Source organism: Odocoileus virginianus, chromosome 7, assembly GCF_023699985.2.
Source record: "Odocoileus virginianus isolate 20LAN1187 ecotype Illinois chromosome 7, Ovbor_1.2, whole genome shotgun sequence".
Classification (NCBI taxonomy): domain Eukaryota; kingdom Metazoa; phylum Chordata; class Mammalia; order Artiodactyla; family Cervidae; genus Odocoileus; species Odocoileus virginianus.
Genome location: NC_069680.1, coordinates 21,037,176 through 21,056,861, shown reverse-complemented (window position 1 = coordinate 21,056,861; position 19,686 = coordinate 21,037,176). Strand labels below are relative to the sequence as shown.

The 19,686-nt window shown below is 39.9% G+C and overlaps 1 protein-coding gene across 1 annotated transcript in view; it reads left to right on the top strand.

The window, feature by feature from the left end:
- Nucleotides 1-19,686, top strand: part of CACUL1 (CDK2 associated cullin domain 1) — a 69,437-nt gene that overhangs the window by 11,359 nt on the left and 38,392 nt on the right. The window contains exons 2-3 of the mRNA XM_020895685.2: nt 10,570-10,696; nt 11,566-11,668. Coding sequence (XP_020751344.1) covers nt 10,570-10,696; nt 11,566-11,668 — 230 coding nt within the window. The remainder of the gene's footprint in view (nt 1-10,569; nt 10,697-11,565; nt 11,669-19,686) is intronic.

Below are 19,686 nucleotides of genomic sequence, written 5' to 3'. Positions count from 1 at the left end.
GTGAGTCCTGGTACTGAGTCTCCTCTTACTTGGCTCTTTGTGATTCCTTCTTTAGGTATGTAGTTGTGGAATAGCTTTTCTGCTAGTTTCTGGGCCGTTCTCATACATAGCTTCTCTGTAAGGAGCTGTAATTTTGGTGTATCCATGGCAGAAGGGATGAGTTCAGGATTTTTCTACTCTGCCGTCTTGGCCATCTCACTTCATATCTTCCTTTTTACTGGTATATTCCTGTGTGTGTGTCTTGTGTGTGTGTGTGTGTGTGTGTGTAAAACATGCCTTCTAGCAAACTCTTGAGAAAAATGTGTATGGATAGTAGTTTCAGGTGTTGAATATGTAAAAATGCTCCTTCATACTCGATTGACACTTTGGTTAGAGAATTCTTATGTAAACAATTTTTATTTTTATTTATTTATTTTAAACAATTTTTAAAGTGTTGCTTCATTTACTTTTAATTTGCAGTGTTACAGTGGAGAGTTCAGGTACAGTGTTTATTCCTGTTATTTTGTGCATGGCCTTTTCCCTTGAGAGATTCACCGGGACACTTTTCAGGCTAGTGAGTCGGTGTTTCTCTCCCTTTCCATTCTCTCTGTTCTCTGAAATTATTCATAGTCAGATGTTGAATTTCCTGCCTTGATCTTCTAAGTCTGTGAACTATTTTTCAGTATATTCTATTTCTCTTAAACTATTACTCTATTTCTCTAAACTCAGGGAGAATTTCTTGCTGTTTTCTTTTGGATTTTTAACAGTGGCTGTGTTTTTAATCTTGAGAGTGTTTGGATTGCTTCTTTTTCATCACCATTTTTAATTTTTGTCCTCTCTGAGCACAGTAATTATAAGGTTTTTTTTTTTTAAGTTTTCTTTTATTCTCTTGATTATCTTTGCTTTTATGTTTTTACAATTTTTTGTTTGTTTTGGTCTCTCTCGTCTGAAACCTTGCAAATTATGGTGATCCTTTGCTAGCTATTCATATTTAAAAGTGAAAAGGCTAATTGGTAGCTCTTTGTTTACAAGGGACTTTGCCCTTGTAAGTGTTGGGCTTCCCTGTAGGCTAATTGGATGCAGAACTGCTGTTTTCTTGAGTGAACTGCCAAATAGGAAGTAAATACTACTCCTTGTCAGTGGCATTCTAGAATTAAAGAAAAGGGGCAGGGTTGGATGTTTGAGCATTTTTTATTTTGACTTTTGACTTCAGATTAACCCACCAGCCCTGAGCTTCGCACCTATGCACCCACCTACCGTGTATCTTGTCCTTGAGTCCTAATTTCTTATCTGTCAATTTCTGTGCAGAATAATCCTCTCTTTCTCATTGTTTAGTCTACAGATTTGTAACCAGTCTTCACCCTTCCCACTCCACCCACCAACTCTCTGCCTCTAACCTTGCCCACTGTCCTCCCTGTGAACTTCTCGGGGTTCTGCAGGGCACGATTAGCTCACCTGTTGGTGTTTCCACCTCAGCGCGCCTTACTGCAGTACTTTCCTTGTGTCAGTTCCATGGAGAGTTGACTTTAAATCTTGCAAGAAGTAACAGAATTTTAAAACTGTGGCAGACCTGCAGTTAGCATGGTTCACACCTGTGGAATCTCAATTGAGCAGATGCTTTATATTTGAACATGGGGAAATTTGGGATTAGTTGGAGTTGGAGCCGTAAAGGATATGTTGATAGCACTTGACCGTTTTCATATATGTACGTTCATAAATAACATGTTCATTGTGGAAACTGTCACAGGCTCAAGTGTGATATTATAATTGTGGAATGATATGCAGGAATTATTCTAAAGTAACATTGATTTCAATCCTGCTGGTAGGCCACAGTGGCTATTTTCTGTTTGTAAGATAGTAATGATGAAGGAATTTTCTACTGCTCTATTTTGCTGTATGCTTAGTCGCTCAGTCGTGTCCGACTCTCTGCGACCCCATGGACTGTAGCCCTCCAGGCTGCTCTGTCCGTGGGGATTCTCCAGGCATGAATACTGGAGTGGGTTGCCATGCCCTCCTCCAGGGGATCTTCCCAACCCAGGGATCAAGCCCAGGTCTCCTGCATTAGAGGCAGATTCTTTACTGCCTGAGCCAGCAGGGAAGCCCATGAAGAGTGGAGTGGGTAGCCTGTCCCTCTCCAGGGGACCTTCATGACCCAGGTGTTGAACCAGGGTCTCCTGCATTGCAGGTGGATTCTTTACCAGCTGAGCTACCAGGGAAGCCCCAACTCTTCTATTACATTTTTTCAAATTGAGTAAAATAATAGTGGAATGTATTTCTGTGTAAGTTTTTTGGTGTTTGGGAAAAGAAACATGTCATTTGAAGCAAGCCAAAGCAGGTTATGTAGTTTCATACAGTTGTTGTTCAGTCAGTCAGTCATGTCTGACTTTTTGTGACTCCGTGGACTGCAGCACACCTGGCTTCCCTGTTCTTCACTAACTCCAGGAGTTTACTCAAACTCGTGTCCCTTGAGTGGGTAATACCATCCAACCGTGTCATTCTTTGTCATCAGTTTCTCCTGCCCTTAATCTTCCCAGCATCAGGGTCTTTTCCAAAAGTTGGCTGTTCTTATCACTTGACCAGAGTATTCCGCTTCAGCATCAGTCCTTTCAATGAATATTCAGGGTTGATCTCCTTTAGGATGGACTGGTTGGATTTCCTTGATGTCCACAAGACTCTCAAGAGTCTTCTCCAGCACCACAGTTTGAAAGCATCAGTTCTTCGGTGCTCAACCTTCTTTATGGTACAAGTATCACATCCGTACATGACTACTGGAAAAATGATAGCTTTGACTAGATGGACTTTTGTGGGCAAAATGATGTCTCTACTTTTTAATATGCATGTCTCTACTTTTTAATATGCGTGGTCTCTACTTTTTAATACTCTTAAGTTTGTCGTAGGTTTTCTTCCAAGGCTCAAGTGTCTTTATCTTACAAGTCTTACCTGGACCAAAATGTTAATCTAGTTAATTGTTTACATGAATGTAACTCAGTATTTACATGGGTATAACAACTACGCCAAAGCCTTCGACTGTGTGGATCACAATAAACTGTGGAAAATTCTGAAAGAGATGGGAACACCAGACCACCTGACCTGCCTCTTGAGAAACCTGTATGCAGGTCAGGAAGCAACAGTTAGAACTGGACATGGAACAACAGACTGGTTCCCAATAGGAAAAGGAGTACGTCAAGGCCGTATATTGTCACCCTGCTCATTTAACTTATATGCAAAGTACATCATGAGAAATGCTGGGCTGGAAGAAGCACAAGCTGGAATCAAGAATTCTGGGAGAAATATCAATAACCTCAGATATGCAGATGACACCACTCTTATGGCAGAAAGTGAAGAGGAACTAAAAAGCCTCTTGATGAAAGTGAAAGAGGAGAGTGAAGAAACTGGCTTAAAGCTTAACATTCAGAAAACTAAGATCGTGGCATCTGGTCTCATCACTTCATGGGAAATAGATGGGAAACAGTATCAGACTTTAATTTTTTGGGCTCCAAAATCACAGTAGATGGTGATTGCAGCCATGAGATTAAAAGATACTTACTCCTTAGAAGGAAAGTTACGACCAACCCAGATAGCATATTAAAAAGCAGAGACATTACTTTGCCAACGAAGGTCCATCTGGTCAAGGCTATGGTTTTTCCAGTGGTCATGTATGGATGTGACAGTTGGATTGTGAAGAAAGCTGAGCGCCGAAAAATTGATGCTTTTGAGCTGTGGTGTTGGAGAAGACTCTTGAGAGTCCCTTGGACTGCAAGGAAATCCAACCAGTTCATCCTAAAGGAGATCAGTCCTGGGTGTTCATTGGAAGGACTGATGCTGAAGCTGAAACTCCAGTACTTTGGCCACCTCATGTGAAGAGTTGACTCATTGGAAAAGACCCTGATGCTGGGAGGGATTGGGGGCAGGAGGAGAAGGGGACGACAGAGGATGAGATGGTTGGATGGCATCACCGACTCGATGGACGTGGGTTTGCATAAACTCTGGGAGTTGGTGATGGACAGGGAGGCCTGGACGTGCTGCGATTCATGGGGTTGCAAAGAGTCAGACATGACTGAGCGACTGAACTGAACAACATTACAAAGAATGACTTATTAATGATCACAGTAGATATTTTATATTGTTCATAGTGTTTAAATTAAATTATACAAACCACATACCCTCAAACTTAGAAACTTCCCAGACACATGCAACTTAGAACTTAAAACTTAAAAACTCCCCATAGAGCATACAGCTCTTAAAAAGTTTTAGCTTACTTTAGAAACAATTCCTTTATTAGGATTTAACATTAGCTATCATCTTTTAACGGTGAATCAAAATATATCTGAGTAGCTGGTACAGGTTTTGTTTTTAACGTTCTAATATGGAAAAATACATTTAAAGGATTTGGTAACTTCTTTTACTGTTTTTTCCCCAACTGGGCAGTTCTCTTGGGAGCAGCTAAACTACTGTTTTCTTTGCTTGGATCAAGTTATTTTCTTGTTGAGAGAAATAAGTAACTGGGATTTTCTTTTTTTAAAGAAAGAGTAAAACTGCATTTATTTGCTAAACTGCACAACCTTATTCTGATTCTAATTCTCTTCCACTCTGACTGTTCTTCCCACCCCCCACCCCAAGGATTCTCCCCATTCTACAGAATTTGTTCTCTCCATTGCTTGAAAGATTTCAGACTTCCCCTTATGTTGGATATTATTCTACCAGGGGGTAAAGTTTTAGACCACACAGATTTATTGATAGATGGGCACACTGTGACCACAAGAAATCATAATTTTTCTCTTAAATCATTTACCCTAGCCAGATCTTTTTTCTCCTAGTCGACTTGTCAGATTATCTCATTGTAATTAGTTGTAATTAATCTAAAAGTCATTATGCTTGAGACATAATTTAGCCTGTTTAATTTGGCTTAATCATTTATTTCATAATTGCCAATACTATATTCTCCTTAAGGAGCCAGTTCTTAATGAGGGTGGCTTTTTTGGTGGGGAGAAGGGAGTGGAAGACTAGAACTTGAAGGCTTTTTTGACTAGCTGCCCTTGAAATTGTTTTCTTTGTTACTCGTGCCCCTTTATTTGTTCTGCGATTGAAGTTGTTAAGACCCAGCAACCACATGCTAGCAGAGAACAGAGGAGCGCCTGTGACCCCTGGCTGCTCTGAGCGGAGTGGGAGCAGTGGGCAGTGGTTCTCTTAAGAAGCAGGCAGCAGAATCACCTGGAGGGCTCAAAGGCACTTCTGCCCCGTGTGTTACCCCTCCCTCCTCTTCTGACCCCAAGGTCTGGGCTGGGGCCTGGCCGTGTTTTGCATTTACATCAAGTGAACGAGTTTCCAGCTGGTGCTGATGCTGCTCCTGCTATCTCATTGTCGGAGCCCCTGATCCGAGGGAGGGGCCAGTCTTTGCAGTAGATCCAGAATGAGTTAATAACGTCTGCTGTAATTTCGGAATATATCCTCCCCTTATAAAAAAATAACAAGGAAAAAAACCTCAAAAGGAATATCTGGTAGGGCTTACCTGGTTTGCTTTAGTCTGTGAAACCAAATGCACTTTAATTCCAAAGCTACTGATAAGTGGTATGCCTTGAACTGTTTTTATATTAAACATTTACTTTGTCTTTCATTAAATTAATTTACTTCACATGCATTATTTAATACCTATCACGTGCTAGTTTGGAGTTGGGAATCTAGCATTGAATGAATTCCTTCTCCAAAGGGTTTATGTCTGGTTTGAGGAAGATTGATAATTAACACATAATATATCAAGTGTTGATAAGTTACTTGGATAACAAAGTATGAAAGTGGAACATAGTTATTCTTGCCTGGTATGAATTACATATCCCCAGTAGTTTCTCGTTTATTAACAACCTGACAGTACTTTCTGGACTTCAGATTCCAGCTATTCCATGAGTTTCAGATCTTATTTCACTTTATTTTAGTAAAGATCAGTTGTAGTACTTTTCAGTAGGCTATGTGAGCTTGTTATCTTTTGAGGTTCAAAGTTTAAGCTTTGTGACATGATGTTTTGAGGCTGTAGGGTTTTTAAATTTTTTGAACTTGAATGTCTCTTAGAGGTCATATACATTCTCCACTTCGTTGAAATGCTCACAGCTCTTTTTTATTCTTGTGCCAGGTCTGTTTTACTCATCTATGTTACTGACCTGGGCCTTGTAGGTATTTGAGTTTAGAATATCTTCTTTAGGCAGTTTGAAAGATAGTGCATTTTTTTCAAGCTGGGAAATCTAACGTAGATAAAATTCAGTTAGGTTTTGTTTAGGTTCCGTATTTTATATTTCTTTTGATTAGTCTGAACTTTTTTGTGGGCAAAGTTGAAAGGGATTGCTTATGTTTCTCTAACAAGAGGATCTACTTTTAGAATTCAAGGGTGTGTGGGTACACACACACACACACACACACACACACACACTGTTTGAGGCTGTGTGTATCAAGTGTTAGATAAACCAAACAAATGGCTAATATTATTTGGTTTGTTTTAAATCAGATTGGGTTGAGATTAGCAAGGAGTTAAATATTTTAAAAGTTGTCGGGATTGTTATTTTAAGTGTTGACCGAAGAGTGATATGAAAAACCTTCTTGATCTTTGGCTAAAGGTATGAAAACCAACCAGTGCTCATTCTTCAAACTCCCTGTAGCTCTGGCAGATGCTTATCTGTGTTCTGCTTTCCTTTCTACTATGGTGAAGATTGGGTGGCTCCTGAGAAGCCACATGTTAGCTAGTGTTCATGCTTCTGGGCCAGACTGTTGTAGACAGGGTGGCTTATTTATCACTCACATTTCTGGAGATGAGAAGTCCAGGATCAAGGCCCTGCCAGACTGGGAGTCTGGTGAGGGAGCCTGCTTCTTGGCTCATAGAAGGCCACCTTCTCCCTGGGTCCTCATATCGTGGAGAGGGTGAGGGGGCTCTCTAGAGTCACTCAATCCATTCATGAAGATCCACCCCCATGATCTGAAAACCTCCCAAAGGCTCCACCTCCTAATACCATCACCCTGGGGGTTAGGATTTCAACACATGAGTCTTGAGGGAATGTGAACATTCACTCCATGATAGGTAGCATGTAAGTGAATTGGTTTTCTGTTGTTTTTCAAGCAAAATGTGTGTGCAAATAGATATAACTTCTTTTTAGATGTGGAAATAGGAGTTAAGATTTTCTGCTGTGACTTGTGCCTTTTTCATTTTGGTTTGAAGGTCTCTTCTCAAAGATGTTTAAAAGCAGAGCTCTTTCTTTTTTTTTTTTTTCTTAGTGCCACATGAAAGATATCCGAGAGGCATCAGAAATCTCTGCTTTTGTACTGGGACTTCATTCTGTCCTTACACCTGTGGGACTTCACATCTTAGGTTCTTTTTCCTCCATCAGATCTTTACCTTGGAGATTTGTAGAAGTGTGAGACCTGTGCATGGAAAGCAGGCTGCTCCCCAGCTACAGTGCCGGGTGTAGTTCATTGAACTGAACTGTCCAGGAACCCATGGGTTGGCCTGTTCATTCTTGGCTTTTGGAACTTGAAGTTTTCTTTCTGATCCGATAATGTTACCTTCTTCAGTTCCCAGCTTTGGGCATAGAGCAGGTATATGGTGTGCTTTAGATGATGGACACTGATGTTGTATTGTTCGGTTGCTAAGTTGTATCCAACTCTGTGACCCCATGGACTGCAGCACACCAGTCTCCTCTGTCCTACGGTCTCCCCCACACTGATAGGTTCAGTAACCTAGAATCACATAGTAAGTTCTTTGGTTTTCAGTTATTTTCAGTTTTTTTCCTTCAAACTTTAAACTTTTTGTTTTGTATTGGGGTATAGCCGATTAACAGTGTTGTTAAACAGCGAAGGGACTTGGCATAGGGGAAGGTGGTATTGGAGCTAGTTTGTGACACTTCGCAACATCTGCTGATCCCCTTTTATCACTGGGAAAGCAGACTTCACTCAATCTTTCAAGGCAGTAGAACCTCACTAGAATTTAATAACTGTATTTATGTCTATGGATATATTGCCAATGGCACTACTTTTCTGTTTTTGATGAGTTTTTTTTTTTTCTTTGTTTTGTTTGAAGACGGGTAGTTTTACGCCCAAGGAGGTGATTCTAGGAAGCACCTGTCAGAGTGTGGAGATGAGAGACAGGGATGGTAAGGAAGCCAGTAAGGAAGTCAGCACGCTGGCGACTGGAGTGTGTTCCCAGTGGGGACTCGGGAGTCGGCGCAGCACTCACCCAGAGTAAAGGCAGATGCTCCCGAGGTCTCATTAGTCATGACTTGATGGCGGCTCCTGGGGTGTTAATTCTCTTGAACTTCCAACCTGCCCCTCCTTCAGACAGAGCAGTGGCAGCCAGAGAGCACTGTGGCAGATAGTGGTAGGTGTCCACCACGGCCTTTGTGGGCAGAGTAAGTGGGTGGGGTGCCAGCAGTTTCAACTCCAAAACGTGCTGGACTTCTCCTGCGTCCTCCTCATCTCAGTCTATGGGATCCCCATCCTTTGATGCGCAGGCTAAAAACTTCAGAGTCATCCTTGACCCTTCTCTCACATCCCACATCCAAACCATCAGCAAGTCTTGTTGGCTCTCCCTTAAAATATGTGCAGAATCTGACCTTTCCTCTTGTCCTTACTGCTCTCACTGTGGTCCAACCCCCCACCGTCTCACAGCTTTCTTGCGTAAGGCGGCTGGAATGATACATAGAAAATCAAAGATTATGTAACTTGGCTGCTCAAAACCCTCCTCCTCTTACTCAGAGTGAAAGGCAGAGTCTCCACTGCTCATAAGGCCCTCCAGGATCTGGCCACCTTCTGCCTTTTGTGTGTGTGCCTGTGTGTGCACATGCATGTACAGTTCTTTTTGTCTTTAGTCTTATATGTAGTCAAAACATTACTTTGGTCTCCATTCTCTCCCACCTCAGCCCTTTTTTTAATGGCAGCTATGTGATTCATTTGTAAATTAGATTTATATGTCACAGTTTACATTCCATCTTTACCACTACATCCTGGCTGAATTTTTTTTTTCATACAGTGAATGTATTTTTTATAGTGATTAGTTCTCTTGGTTTTGAGAAATGCACGGAGTGGTGTTTCCGCTACCATGTATCCATACAAAAGAGTCCATTGTCTTAAACGTTTCCTCCTGCTTCCCCTTTGTATACAGTCCCTCTTTCAACCTTCTAGTCTCTGGCAGCTACTGATCTGTTTTCCTACCTACAATTTTGCCTTTATAAATAAGTGAGTCTTACCATATATGTATATAGCCTTTTAGGTCTGATTCTTTTACTTAGCAGATATTCCATGTTGTGCAAATCACTAGTTAACTCCTCAAGTGTCCTTTAAGTATATTCAAGCCAACCAAAAAAAATGAATTAAAAAAAATCTTGAACAAACACAGTAGGTGTGGCACATAGATGTGAGAAACATCTTGAACCTTAGTGAACCTAAAATTGGGAAATGGACTGGTGGTGGCTCAGGCCATAAAGAATCTGCCTGCAATGCAGGAGACCTGGGTTTGACCCCTGGATCGGGAAGATCCGCTAGAGGAGGGGATGGCAGCCCACACCAGTATTCCTGCCTGGAGAATTCCATGGACAGAGGATGCTGGTGGGCTACAGTCCATGGGGTCACAGAGTTCGACACGACTGAGTGACTGACACTAATGTGATAGAAAGATACCAGATCAAGACTTCGTTTTTCCTGGTACCACTGCCAGTGATTAGCTGTGTCCTCTTGGGGAAATCACCCTTCTGCTCCCAAGTTTCTGGTAAACTCAATAGTAAAATGGCTGATCTAGTAGTTGTTAGCTCCTGTCGAGACTCCTAAAATGCAAGTTATTTTAGGTGCTTTGGGTAGCTCTTTTCACTATTAACATTACAGTGCTGTCAAGTACCCATCACCCCTGGGTTTCACAGTTAGGACAGGCTGTTATATAAATGCTTTATTAAACCCATCCTGGAGGAATAAGAGCCAGCCATTAGGAATGAGGTAAGCCTTCAATTTATGGCTGCAGTTCCTGGACATTTTTCTGTTGGACTTATCTAAAGGGTGGGATTGCGTGAGCCTGCATTACAGCTATTGTCATGTCCAGGAGCTCCTGGTGGTGCCATAAAATCTTAGCAAGTTTCTAGCACTGTAGCATTTGGAATTTAATCTCCACAGTTATTTCCTTAGGTAGATTTTCCCAGGGGTTTCTGTAAAGATTGATTAGAAGTTAAGTTTCCTAGAACTTTATTGCGGTTCATGAATAGGCCATCTTGTTGCATCATGGACAATGTGTATTTGAAGGTCAGTGTATGTTAGGGATGCTCCAGTCATCACAGAAAACTGCAGAGGGAACCAGAGAGAATTGCTTGTTTTGTTATTTTTAACGATAGGTAGATTTATAGTAATTTTTTGTTTTTTTCCTTTGTATAGTGATTTTTAAAATCATAATTCATGGCTGCTTAAATTCCCTGATCAGACTGGGCTTTTTGAAATTGGAAATGAAATAATAATTGAGTTGTATTTAGGTGATAAATTGTCAATGTAAAATTAGAGGAATTTGAAAAACTGCTGTGATTTGTGTTTATTTTATATGTGGCACATAGTAATATTCATTTTACTTTTTACTTTTAGTAATGAATGTTATAACTATTGAAGATTATAAGAGCACATACTGGCCAAAATTGGATGGTGCCATAGATCAGCTTTTAACTCAGAGTCCTGGTGACTATATCCCCATATCCTATGAACAGATATACAGGTAAGTCAAGATTTTATTTGCTTGAATTTTAGAGGGTATATTGAGGTTCACAGCAAGTTGAATTATGACAGTATGTATGCATATAATATATGATACATACAGTGAGGCTCTATAAATTATTTATATGTTACACACTTGTGGATTTGGAGTTTTATTTGTACTTCTTGCTTCAAAATTGGTTTTCAAATCAAAGTATTGTTAACCTTACCTCAGCCTGCCACCCCCACCAAACACAATGCAGAAATTATAGAGGTCAGTGAAAAAGGTTAAAAAAAATATTGTCCTTTTAGTCTTGTGGGGAAGTGCTAGCTTGTTCTGTTGATGTTTACAATACACAAGTTTACCTAGCTTTGGTGATTTTGCTTCCCAGCTCCTGGTAAGTGAAAGTAGCACATTAGTGAGGACTGGGGTGGGATGTCAGATCAGCCCAGTCACAAGAGGAGGAAGTGACAACTGTGCTGTTCTACGCAAGTGAATCACAAAGACGTTACCTTGCAAACCCTTGTGAGTTAGAAACTTTGTGCTGTGTATCACTCGCTCTTCCTTATTTTGATGTCCATTAATATCAAAGAAAGAAGCTGACTTTTAAGTAGTTGTCATAGTCAAACTCAGATTATTACCCAGTATTAGGTTATCTAGTACTGATAAAATAGTTAATAGGATCCTCAGAAAGATTCTTTGTAGCTGGCAGTGCTGGCTGTTCCATCTGAATACTGATTGGGGCAGAGTACATTTTTGTCTAAGAGTTGCATTGGTCACTTTGTTAGGCCCAAATTAATTCACCAGTGGTTATATATTGAGGGGATGCCTTTCCCTTGGGCTGATGAAGTGTGTCATCCTGATTTTTCTGTCTGCCCTCCTCCCCACAGTTGTGTGTATAAATGTGTGTGCCAGCAGCACTCGGAGCAGATGTACAGTGATCTGATTAAAAAGATAACTAACCACTTAGAACGAGTCTCAAAGGAGCTGCAGGTAAAGAACTGATCGTATTGATTTTTGCTTCTTCAAATTGTCTCATCTTGGCAATAGATTAATTTGAAAATTTGACATAAACTGTGGACATTTTTAGATTAGGTGTATTTCCAACCTTAATTCCATTTATTAACCATGTCAGCATTTCTTTTCTTTAAAACCTTATTTGTTCTGTTAACCTCAGTCTTTGGTGACTTCTGTATTATGAACGTGTGTATATTTTAATTTTTTCTGAACTTTTTTTTATTGTTATCTTTGAAGTGTTATTTGCCTACCAATTTCTAATATTTGCTGATATTAACAGCTGAAGTTAGCATTTTATTGGTCAACTTTCTACAGATGAACATCATCCCAGCTGTAAAATCTGGGCAAAGTTGCAGAAATATTTTGCTTAAGGAAGCGGTTGGCTTCTTGATAGCACTCTGGCCCTCCCCACCTCAGTAGAGTTTCCAGTGCTTGAAGGTCACATACTATCGTTCTTCCAGGGCCAGTTCACATTTTAGTTGTGGTGTAGAAATTACAGGATGTGTGGAAAAGTCCCTCAGCAGTGGATCACCAGGGTCCACCCCACAGTTGGGACGTGCTTCAGCAATTCTGAAATATCCAGTTTCCAGCAAGTGCTGGGTTACTGTTTGGATATTGTTCCTCACTTCCCTTGTGGTCTGTGGTGTCTTAGTTTTTGTTTACCCCAAACAGTTGTTGTACTAAGTAAAAGTAGCTTTTTCTTTAAAAATTATAGCCAGAGTTGTATTTATCATAGCCAAATATATCTTCTTCCCGTTGTTGGTATAAATTGTTTTCGTCATCTTTTTTGCCATTAAATGCAAAATCTGTCTTTTTTGTCTTTTTAAACATTTTATTTTGTATTGGGGTATAGCTTATTAGCAAACAGTGGTGTGATAGTTTCAGTTGAACAGCGAAGGGACTCAGCCATACATATACATGTAAATACAAAATTTTTATTCATTTAACAAATATATTTAGTATTAGGCATTGTATATGAATTACAGGTAAAACCTAAGACCCGTGCATTGTAGTTTTGAATGGTTTGCTTAATAATTCTTGACACTGCCCTCTCTGAATCCCCATGTCCAATTTATTGCCAGATCCCATTTATGTTCTACTTCTGTCTTGGCTCCTGTCCACTTTCCATCATCCAGTCCAGGCTACGTCTTTTTAGGTGTGTTATAAAATGCTCATCTCAGTTGGTGCTTTGCCTCTACTTTTAACACTTCTAAAGAATCTTGCATTTTAGAGTGACTGTTTCTAAAATACAGCTCTGATAATCATATTCCTGTTAGAATAACATCTAAGCTTCTTAATGGGATTTAGAAAGCCCTTCATTGTCTTGACTCCTGCTTATTTCTGTAGCCTAATGGCTTTTAGAATGAGATGGTTGGATAGCATCACTGACTCAATGGACATGAGTTTGAGCAAACTACGGGAGACCGTGAAGGACGAGGAAGCCTGACATGCTGCTATTGACGGGTTCGCAAAGTTATACATGACCTAGCGACTGAGCAACAATAATGGCTTTTCTGTTCCTGAACTTATTTCAGTTCCGTGAACACTTTAGGTACTCTCTCACATCTTGGCTTTTGCCATGTTAAGCTGACTGCCTGAAACAATTCTTCCTTTCCTCTGCCCTCTTATTTTGTCAGTCATTGTGAACTTAACATTCAAGCTGCAACTCAGACATCGTTTGTTTTGGAAAACATTCTCTGATACCTTGTTCCCCAAGTCTGGGTTTGGGAACCCCTTATCTGTGCTTCTCTAATCCTGACTGTGTCATGGTAGTTCACTGTGTATTGTAATTTCTGGTTTAGCTGTCCCCTCTCCCCACACCCCCTGCCCCAGTACCGTGTCCTGAGAGAGCAGAGGTGCATGTCTGTCTTCTTCATTATTGTGCTGTTATACCTTACCCAGTGTCTGATACACACTAGGCATCACTTACTGAGTAAAAGTGAATGAATGTTTACGAATATTGATCATCTCTTGGATAATGAAAATTTTTGTAGTAGAAATCTGAGTTTGATCTTGTTTTTAACCTGAAATCTAGGTGGTCTTCTAGGTGTAGGATATACCAGAGATTTCATTAGATCATCGAAGAACTCATCTCAAAAAGGATCGTTTTATTAGTACTCTTTTGCTGTTATTGAAATGATGTTAAATAGTCTTCTAAAACAGAAAGCAAACCTTTCAGTTCAAATTATAAGGATAAAATATATCACTTGTCTACTTATAAGAGTCACCTTTGAAATGTGAATTGGAGATTTTATGATACATTTTATGCGTGTGCTCTGACTTCAGGTGTGTCCTTAATTTGACTGATAGACTTCTGATTTGCCAAAGCGATTTGTTGTATTGCAGTTTCTGCTTGAGTAGATTTTTCTGGTACTTAATTTTGTAAGCAGTATAAGACTTTTCATTCTTACAATTAGAATATTACTGTAAAATATTTTTAAAGGTAGAGGGCCTTGTAGTATAGTATTATCATGCTCTGTCTAACCAGTAGTTTTGGAAGACCACTTGGCTACAGTCTCTGGCATAAATTTACTTGATCAGTTATTGGTAACCCAAAGGTAACCTGTTACTTGCCCAGGATGGACTGTACAGAGAACTAATACCTGTGAGTCACTGAAGTTCAGAGTGAGTTTCTGCTGTTTTGGAGAGTGATCTCTGACTGTGTATAGAGCTCCTTTATTCTTTATCACGAATGCACCATAGTTCATTGTACCTTGCTTTATGGATGTTCCTCAGTTTATTTAACCACTTTTTAACCAGTGAATATTTAGGTTGCTTCCAGTCTTTGGCTGTTACTAACAGTGCTACAGTGGATAGTCACTCTTGTAAGTTTTATTGTGCTTTGCTTTATTGCAGTTCACAGGTGCTGCATTTTTTACAGATTGAAGGTGTGTAGCAACTGCGAGCTGAGCAAGTCTACTGACGTCATTTTCCCAACGACGTCTGTTTGCTCAGTGTCTCTGTGGCACATTTTGGCAATTGTTGCAATATTTCAAGCTTTCTCATTATTATTATATTTGTTATGGTGATTTGGGATCAGTGATATTATTACTTCAGGTTGCTGAAGGTTCAGATGATGTTTAGAATTTTTTAGCACTAAAGTATTTTTAAACTAAAGTATGTACATTGATTGGTTTTTCTTAGACATAATGCTATTATACACTTAATAGACTATAGCACTGGAAAACTAAAAATACGTGTGACTCGGTTTATTGATATCTCCTTTATTGCAGTGGTCTGCAGTTGAACCTATAGTTTCTCTGAGGTCTGCCTGCCATCTCTTTGTGCATATTTTGTGGTTCACAAAAGTTGTGCCAAGTTATGTGCTCCCTCTGCTTCAGTGTGTATCAGAATGCCTGTTTTCTCTACCATTACTAATATGGCATGTTAGGTAACTAAATGGTTTATATTAATATAGGGATAATTCTTATAAAATTAAAATGTAGACAGTGGTGATAGCTCTTGTGAGCTGATATTGAAGTGAAGTGAAGTCGCTCAGTCGTGTCCGACTCTTTGCGACCCCATGGACTGTAGCCTACAAGGCTCCGCTGTCCATGGGATTTTCCAGGCAAGAGTACCGGAGTGGGTTGCCATTTCCTTCTCCAGAGCTAATATTAGGTGATAGCTAATACTTTAAAAGCCATATTGATAAATATGTAGATAAAATACTATGTAAAACCAGGGAACTTAGTTTATTTTTAGAATCAATGCATATCCTACTTTGAATTCAGCAACATCGGACTATGAAAAATCTTACTTTGAAATGATCTCTGTTGTAAAATTGTTAAACCATTATTAAATAGCAGGGTAAAGTGGATAAAAGTGTGAGGACCTGGGCTCTGGTCTCAACTCTTGCCCCTCAGCAGCTATTTGCCTCTTGATTAAGCATGCTGATATCATCTTGCAAATTTTCTCAGTGTTAAAATGAAGTGGCTTTACTGAAATATCTGGTTCCTTTACTCTCAAGTCTAAGATACTTTTTCTTTGCTTACTACCTGGCCAGTGCTGCTTCATTCTTTTCTCAGGCTTAAACTCATTAGTGTCCACCTGTGTAAAATCTTCCCAGCACCCTCACATTTCCCTCAGACAAACAAAACGCCATTGGGACTTTTTCTTCTGTGTACTCATAGCATCTTGGCAGTAACAACTCTGTATTGTTTCAGTGTCCATGTCTGGACGCCTCACAGCTCCTTCCTCCTTAGAGGGCAGGGACTCTGTCTTGTTTGTCTTTTTGTCCCTAGTGCCTGGCACAGTTACAGCTCACCAAGTGTTTGTCAAGTGAATGTTCAGCATCAGATTGGACTAGTGGGAAGAGTAGCATAATTAGTGACCACTCATCTTTGTGTCTCTGGATGCCTGCTGTTCAGTCTCTTAAGTCGTGTCCAACTCTTTGTGACCTCGTGGACTATAGCCTACCAGGCTCCTCTGTCTGTGAGCTTTCCCAGGCGAGAACACTGGAGTGGGTTGCCCTTTACTTCTTCAGGGGATCTTCCCAGACCAGAGATCAAACCCACGTCTCCTGCGCTGGCGGGCGGATTCTTTACCACTGAGCCACCTGGGAAGTCCTAACTAGTTGTGTGGGCATTTTATTACTTTATTCATTTTTCACTTAATCCAGTATATTGATTTGTTCAGTGTTGCAGGTGTGTGGCATAATCATAGTGTAATCTCTGCTTAGGAACCTTAGAGACCTTAGGGACAGCTTTCATTCGGGACAGAACCTGAGAGTATGCTCAGGCCCCTTGAGCCAGAAGAGTTTCATTTGGGTGGAATGTTTTGTTTGCAGCTCTGAACTTAATAGTGAAATACTGTTATGAGCTAAAACAGAAGTGTGGAGTGAGTTGAATTTGGCAGATAATCAGAAATTTAGTGTTGGGGTTAATATAATCAGTGAATTGAACCTTTAGGGCATCAGCCTCTTATCTATCAAGAGCATCTTAAAATAACTACTGGTGTGTGTATAGTTTACATTGTCAGAATGATTTATTTATTTCTATCAAAAGCCATATTGTATTCAAGGGACTGAAGAGTATATGAAATAATGTTTCATGTTCCCCAGTTATTGAGTTAAAAACTAGAGAATAACACTGTTGGTGGGAATGCAAATTAGTACAGCCACTATGGAAAACAGTGTGGAGATTTCTTAAAAAGCTGGAAATAGAACTGCCATATGACCCAGCAATCCCACTTCTGGGCATACACACCAAGGAAACCAGATCTGAAAGAGACACGTGCACCCCAATGTTCATCGCAGCACTGTTTATAATAGCCAGGACATGGAAGCAACCCAGATGCCCATCAGCAGACGAATGGATGAGGAAGCTGTGGTACATATACACCATGGAATACTACTCAGCCATTAAAAAGAATTCATTGGAATCAGTTCTAATGAGATGGATGAAACTGGAGCCCATTATACAGAGCGAAGTAAGCCAGAAAGATAAAGACCATTACAATATACTAACACATATATATGGACTTTAGAAAGATGGTAACGATAACCCTATATGCAAAACAGAAAAAGAGACTCAGATGTATGGAACAGACTTGTGGACTCTGGGAGAAGGAGAGGGTGGGATGTTTCAGGAGAACAGCATTGAAACATGTATATTATCTAGGGTGAAACGGATAACCAGCTCAGGTTGGGTACATGAGACAAGTGCTCGGGCCTGGTGCACTGGGAAGACCCAGAGGGATCGGGTGGAGAGGGAGGTGGGAGGGGGGACTGGGATGGGGAATACATGTAAATCCAGGGCTAATTCATATCAATGTATAACAAAAACTACTGTAATGATGTAAAGTAATTAGCCTCCAACTAATAAAAATTTAAAAAAAAAAAAAAAAACTAGAGAATATTGGTTTAGACATTTTAAAAGATTCTTTTAATTTGTTGAACCTAAATGTTTTAATATAACAGCATAATTTAACTCGCTTGTCCTTGAAAAAATTCATTTTTTGTTTCCATTTTGGAAACAATGACTTTTGACCACCCTGGTAACTTAAAAACTTTTTTGTTGTTAAATTTATTAAATCACTTTCATGGCTAAACCTACTTGGTATTCTACTTACTATTGTATTTTTCTTGTGTGTGTATCTACACTTTTTTTTTTCACTTAAACTACGAGATTATTTGAGCTGTGACATATTTTGCATTTGGTTTTTTTTAAGTCATCCTCCTGGACTTGTGCTTCACTCCTCTGGTTTTAAATATGGTAATGAACATCTCTATTCTATTTTTTTACCCATGTCTCCAAAGCCTCAAAATGTGAATTTACAGTTCTGATTTTTTGATATACCAAAATTGGTTTATTAGTTTAGTAAATGATATTCTTTCTGGTTAGTTTTAGAAAATTCTGTTGAAACTTGTAGCAATCATTATACTTTAAGTGAGGACTCAAACCAGCTTTTCCAAATGCCTATTAGACATTTCAACTTGGATTTCTCCTTTTGGATACTTCATGTATAAATTGAAATTCCTTTTCTCTCAAATCAGTTTTACTTTCAGGCTTGTTATTACATATTCACCTGTGACTCTTTTTTTTTCCCCTATCTCTTATTTCCAGGTGATAGTCAAGGTTGATGGAATACGGTCATTTGACTTGTTTCTGTCCCCTTTTATTCCCACTGCTGTCATCTTTATCCTTGTCATTGTTGGCTGGTGCCTGCTCTAGTGCAGGGCTCTCCTAACTGGTCTTCCTTTCTCCAATCTGTTTTTTTTTTGACTGACTAATCTTGATACTGAAGCTGAAGCTCCAATACTTTGGCCATCTGATGCAAAGAACTGACCCATTGGAAAAGACGCTGATGCTGGGAAAGATTGAAGGCAGGAGGAGAAGGGGAAAACAGAGGATGAGATGGTTGGATAGCATCACCGACTTGATGGACATGAGTTTGAGCAAGGTTCAGGAGTTGGTGATAGACAGGGAGGCCTGGCATGCTGCAGTCCATGGGGTCACAAAGAGGCAGACACGACTGAGCATCTGAACTGAACTGAATCTTCTAAAAACGCTAATATTTGATGGGCATACTTTCTTATTCAAAAACATCAAAGACTCCCATTTGTTTTTCTTAATCACTGTTGATTTCTTAGCCAGTATAAAATAACTGAGCTGGTTGGTTGGTTGTAGGGATCCCTAGTGGGGAACCTACTATAGCTTGCTGTTTCCTATGCAAGTGTGCAAGGTATTCTAGTAGGTGCAGTCATAGACATATGATTGATGAGACTGGATAATTTTAGACCAACCCTACAGCTGAGAGCAGCTGTAAAAATGGACCAGGGGTGGGGACTTGCTGGTGCCCAGTGGTTAAGATTCCACCCTTCCACTGCAGGGGGCATGGGTTTGATCCCTGGTCAGGGAACTAAGATCCCACATGCTTCGTGGCATGACCAAAACCCAAAAATGTTTAAAAAAAAAAAAAAAAAGTCCACGAAGCTAATTAAAAAGTGAAGAATTATAGGACCAAGATCTGGGAAAAGAAGGAAATCTAGAGAGGGGAGGCTAGCATTTGAGCCATTTCTCTACTGGGGGCGCCTGTTTATTTGGGAAGAGTAGTGTCATAGGCTAAGAAATTTTATAAAGCTTTGATGGGTTTATGGGGGTAGGGTGATAAAAATTGGGGTTCAGGTCCCACCAAACCTAAAGGATCACATCCTAGGTATAGTAAGAATGGTCAGTTAGAACTGGCATGGTAGCTGGCATTTCATTCCTGATGGAATGAAGATGGTCTGGATTTGGTAGCTCCTCTAATGGCTTACCAAAAGCAAAAGTAAGTTCTCTCTAGAGCAAGATCATTATCCTGGGCATCAAATTGTTTGCATAATTTTTCATAAACAGTGTCTAATGTTCATTCAGAAATACCTGGTTATATTAGGAGATGAGGTGATCATGAAACGGAGAGAAATGATGAAATACATTTTTAGACAAGAATTGGGAGAATTCATCACCAGTAGTTTCTCCTTTTGAGGAAATACTGGAGTGTTCTTCAGACAGAAG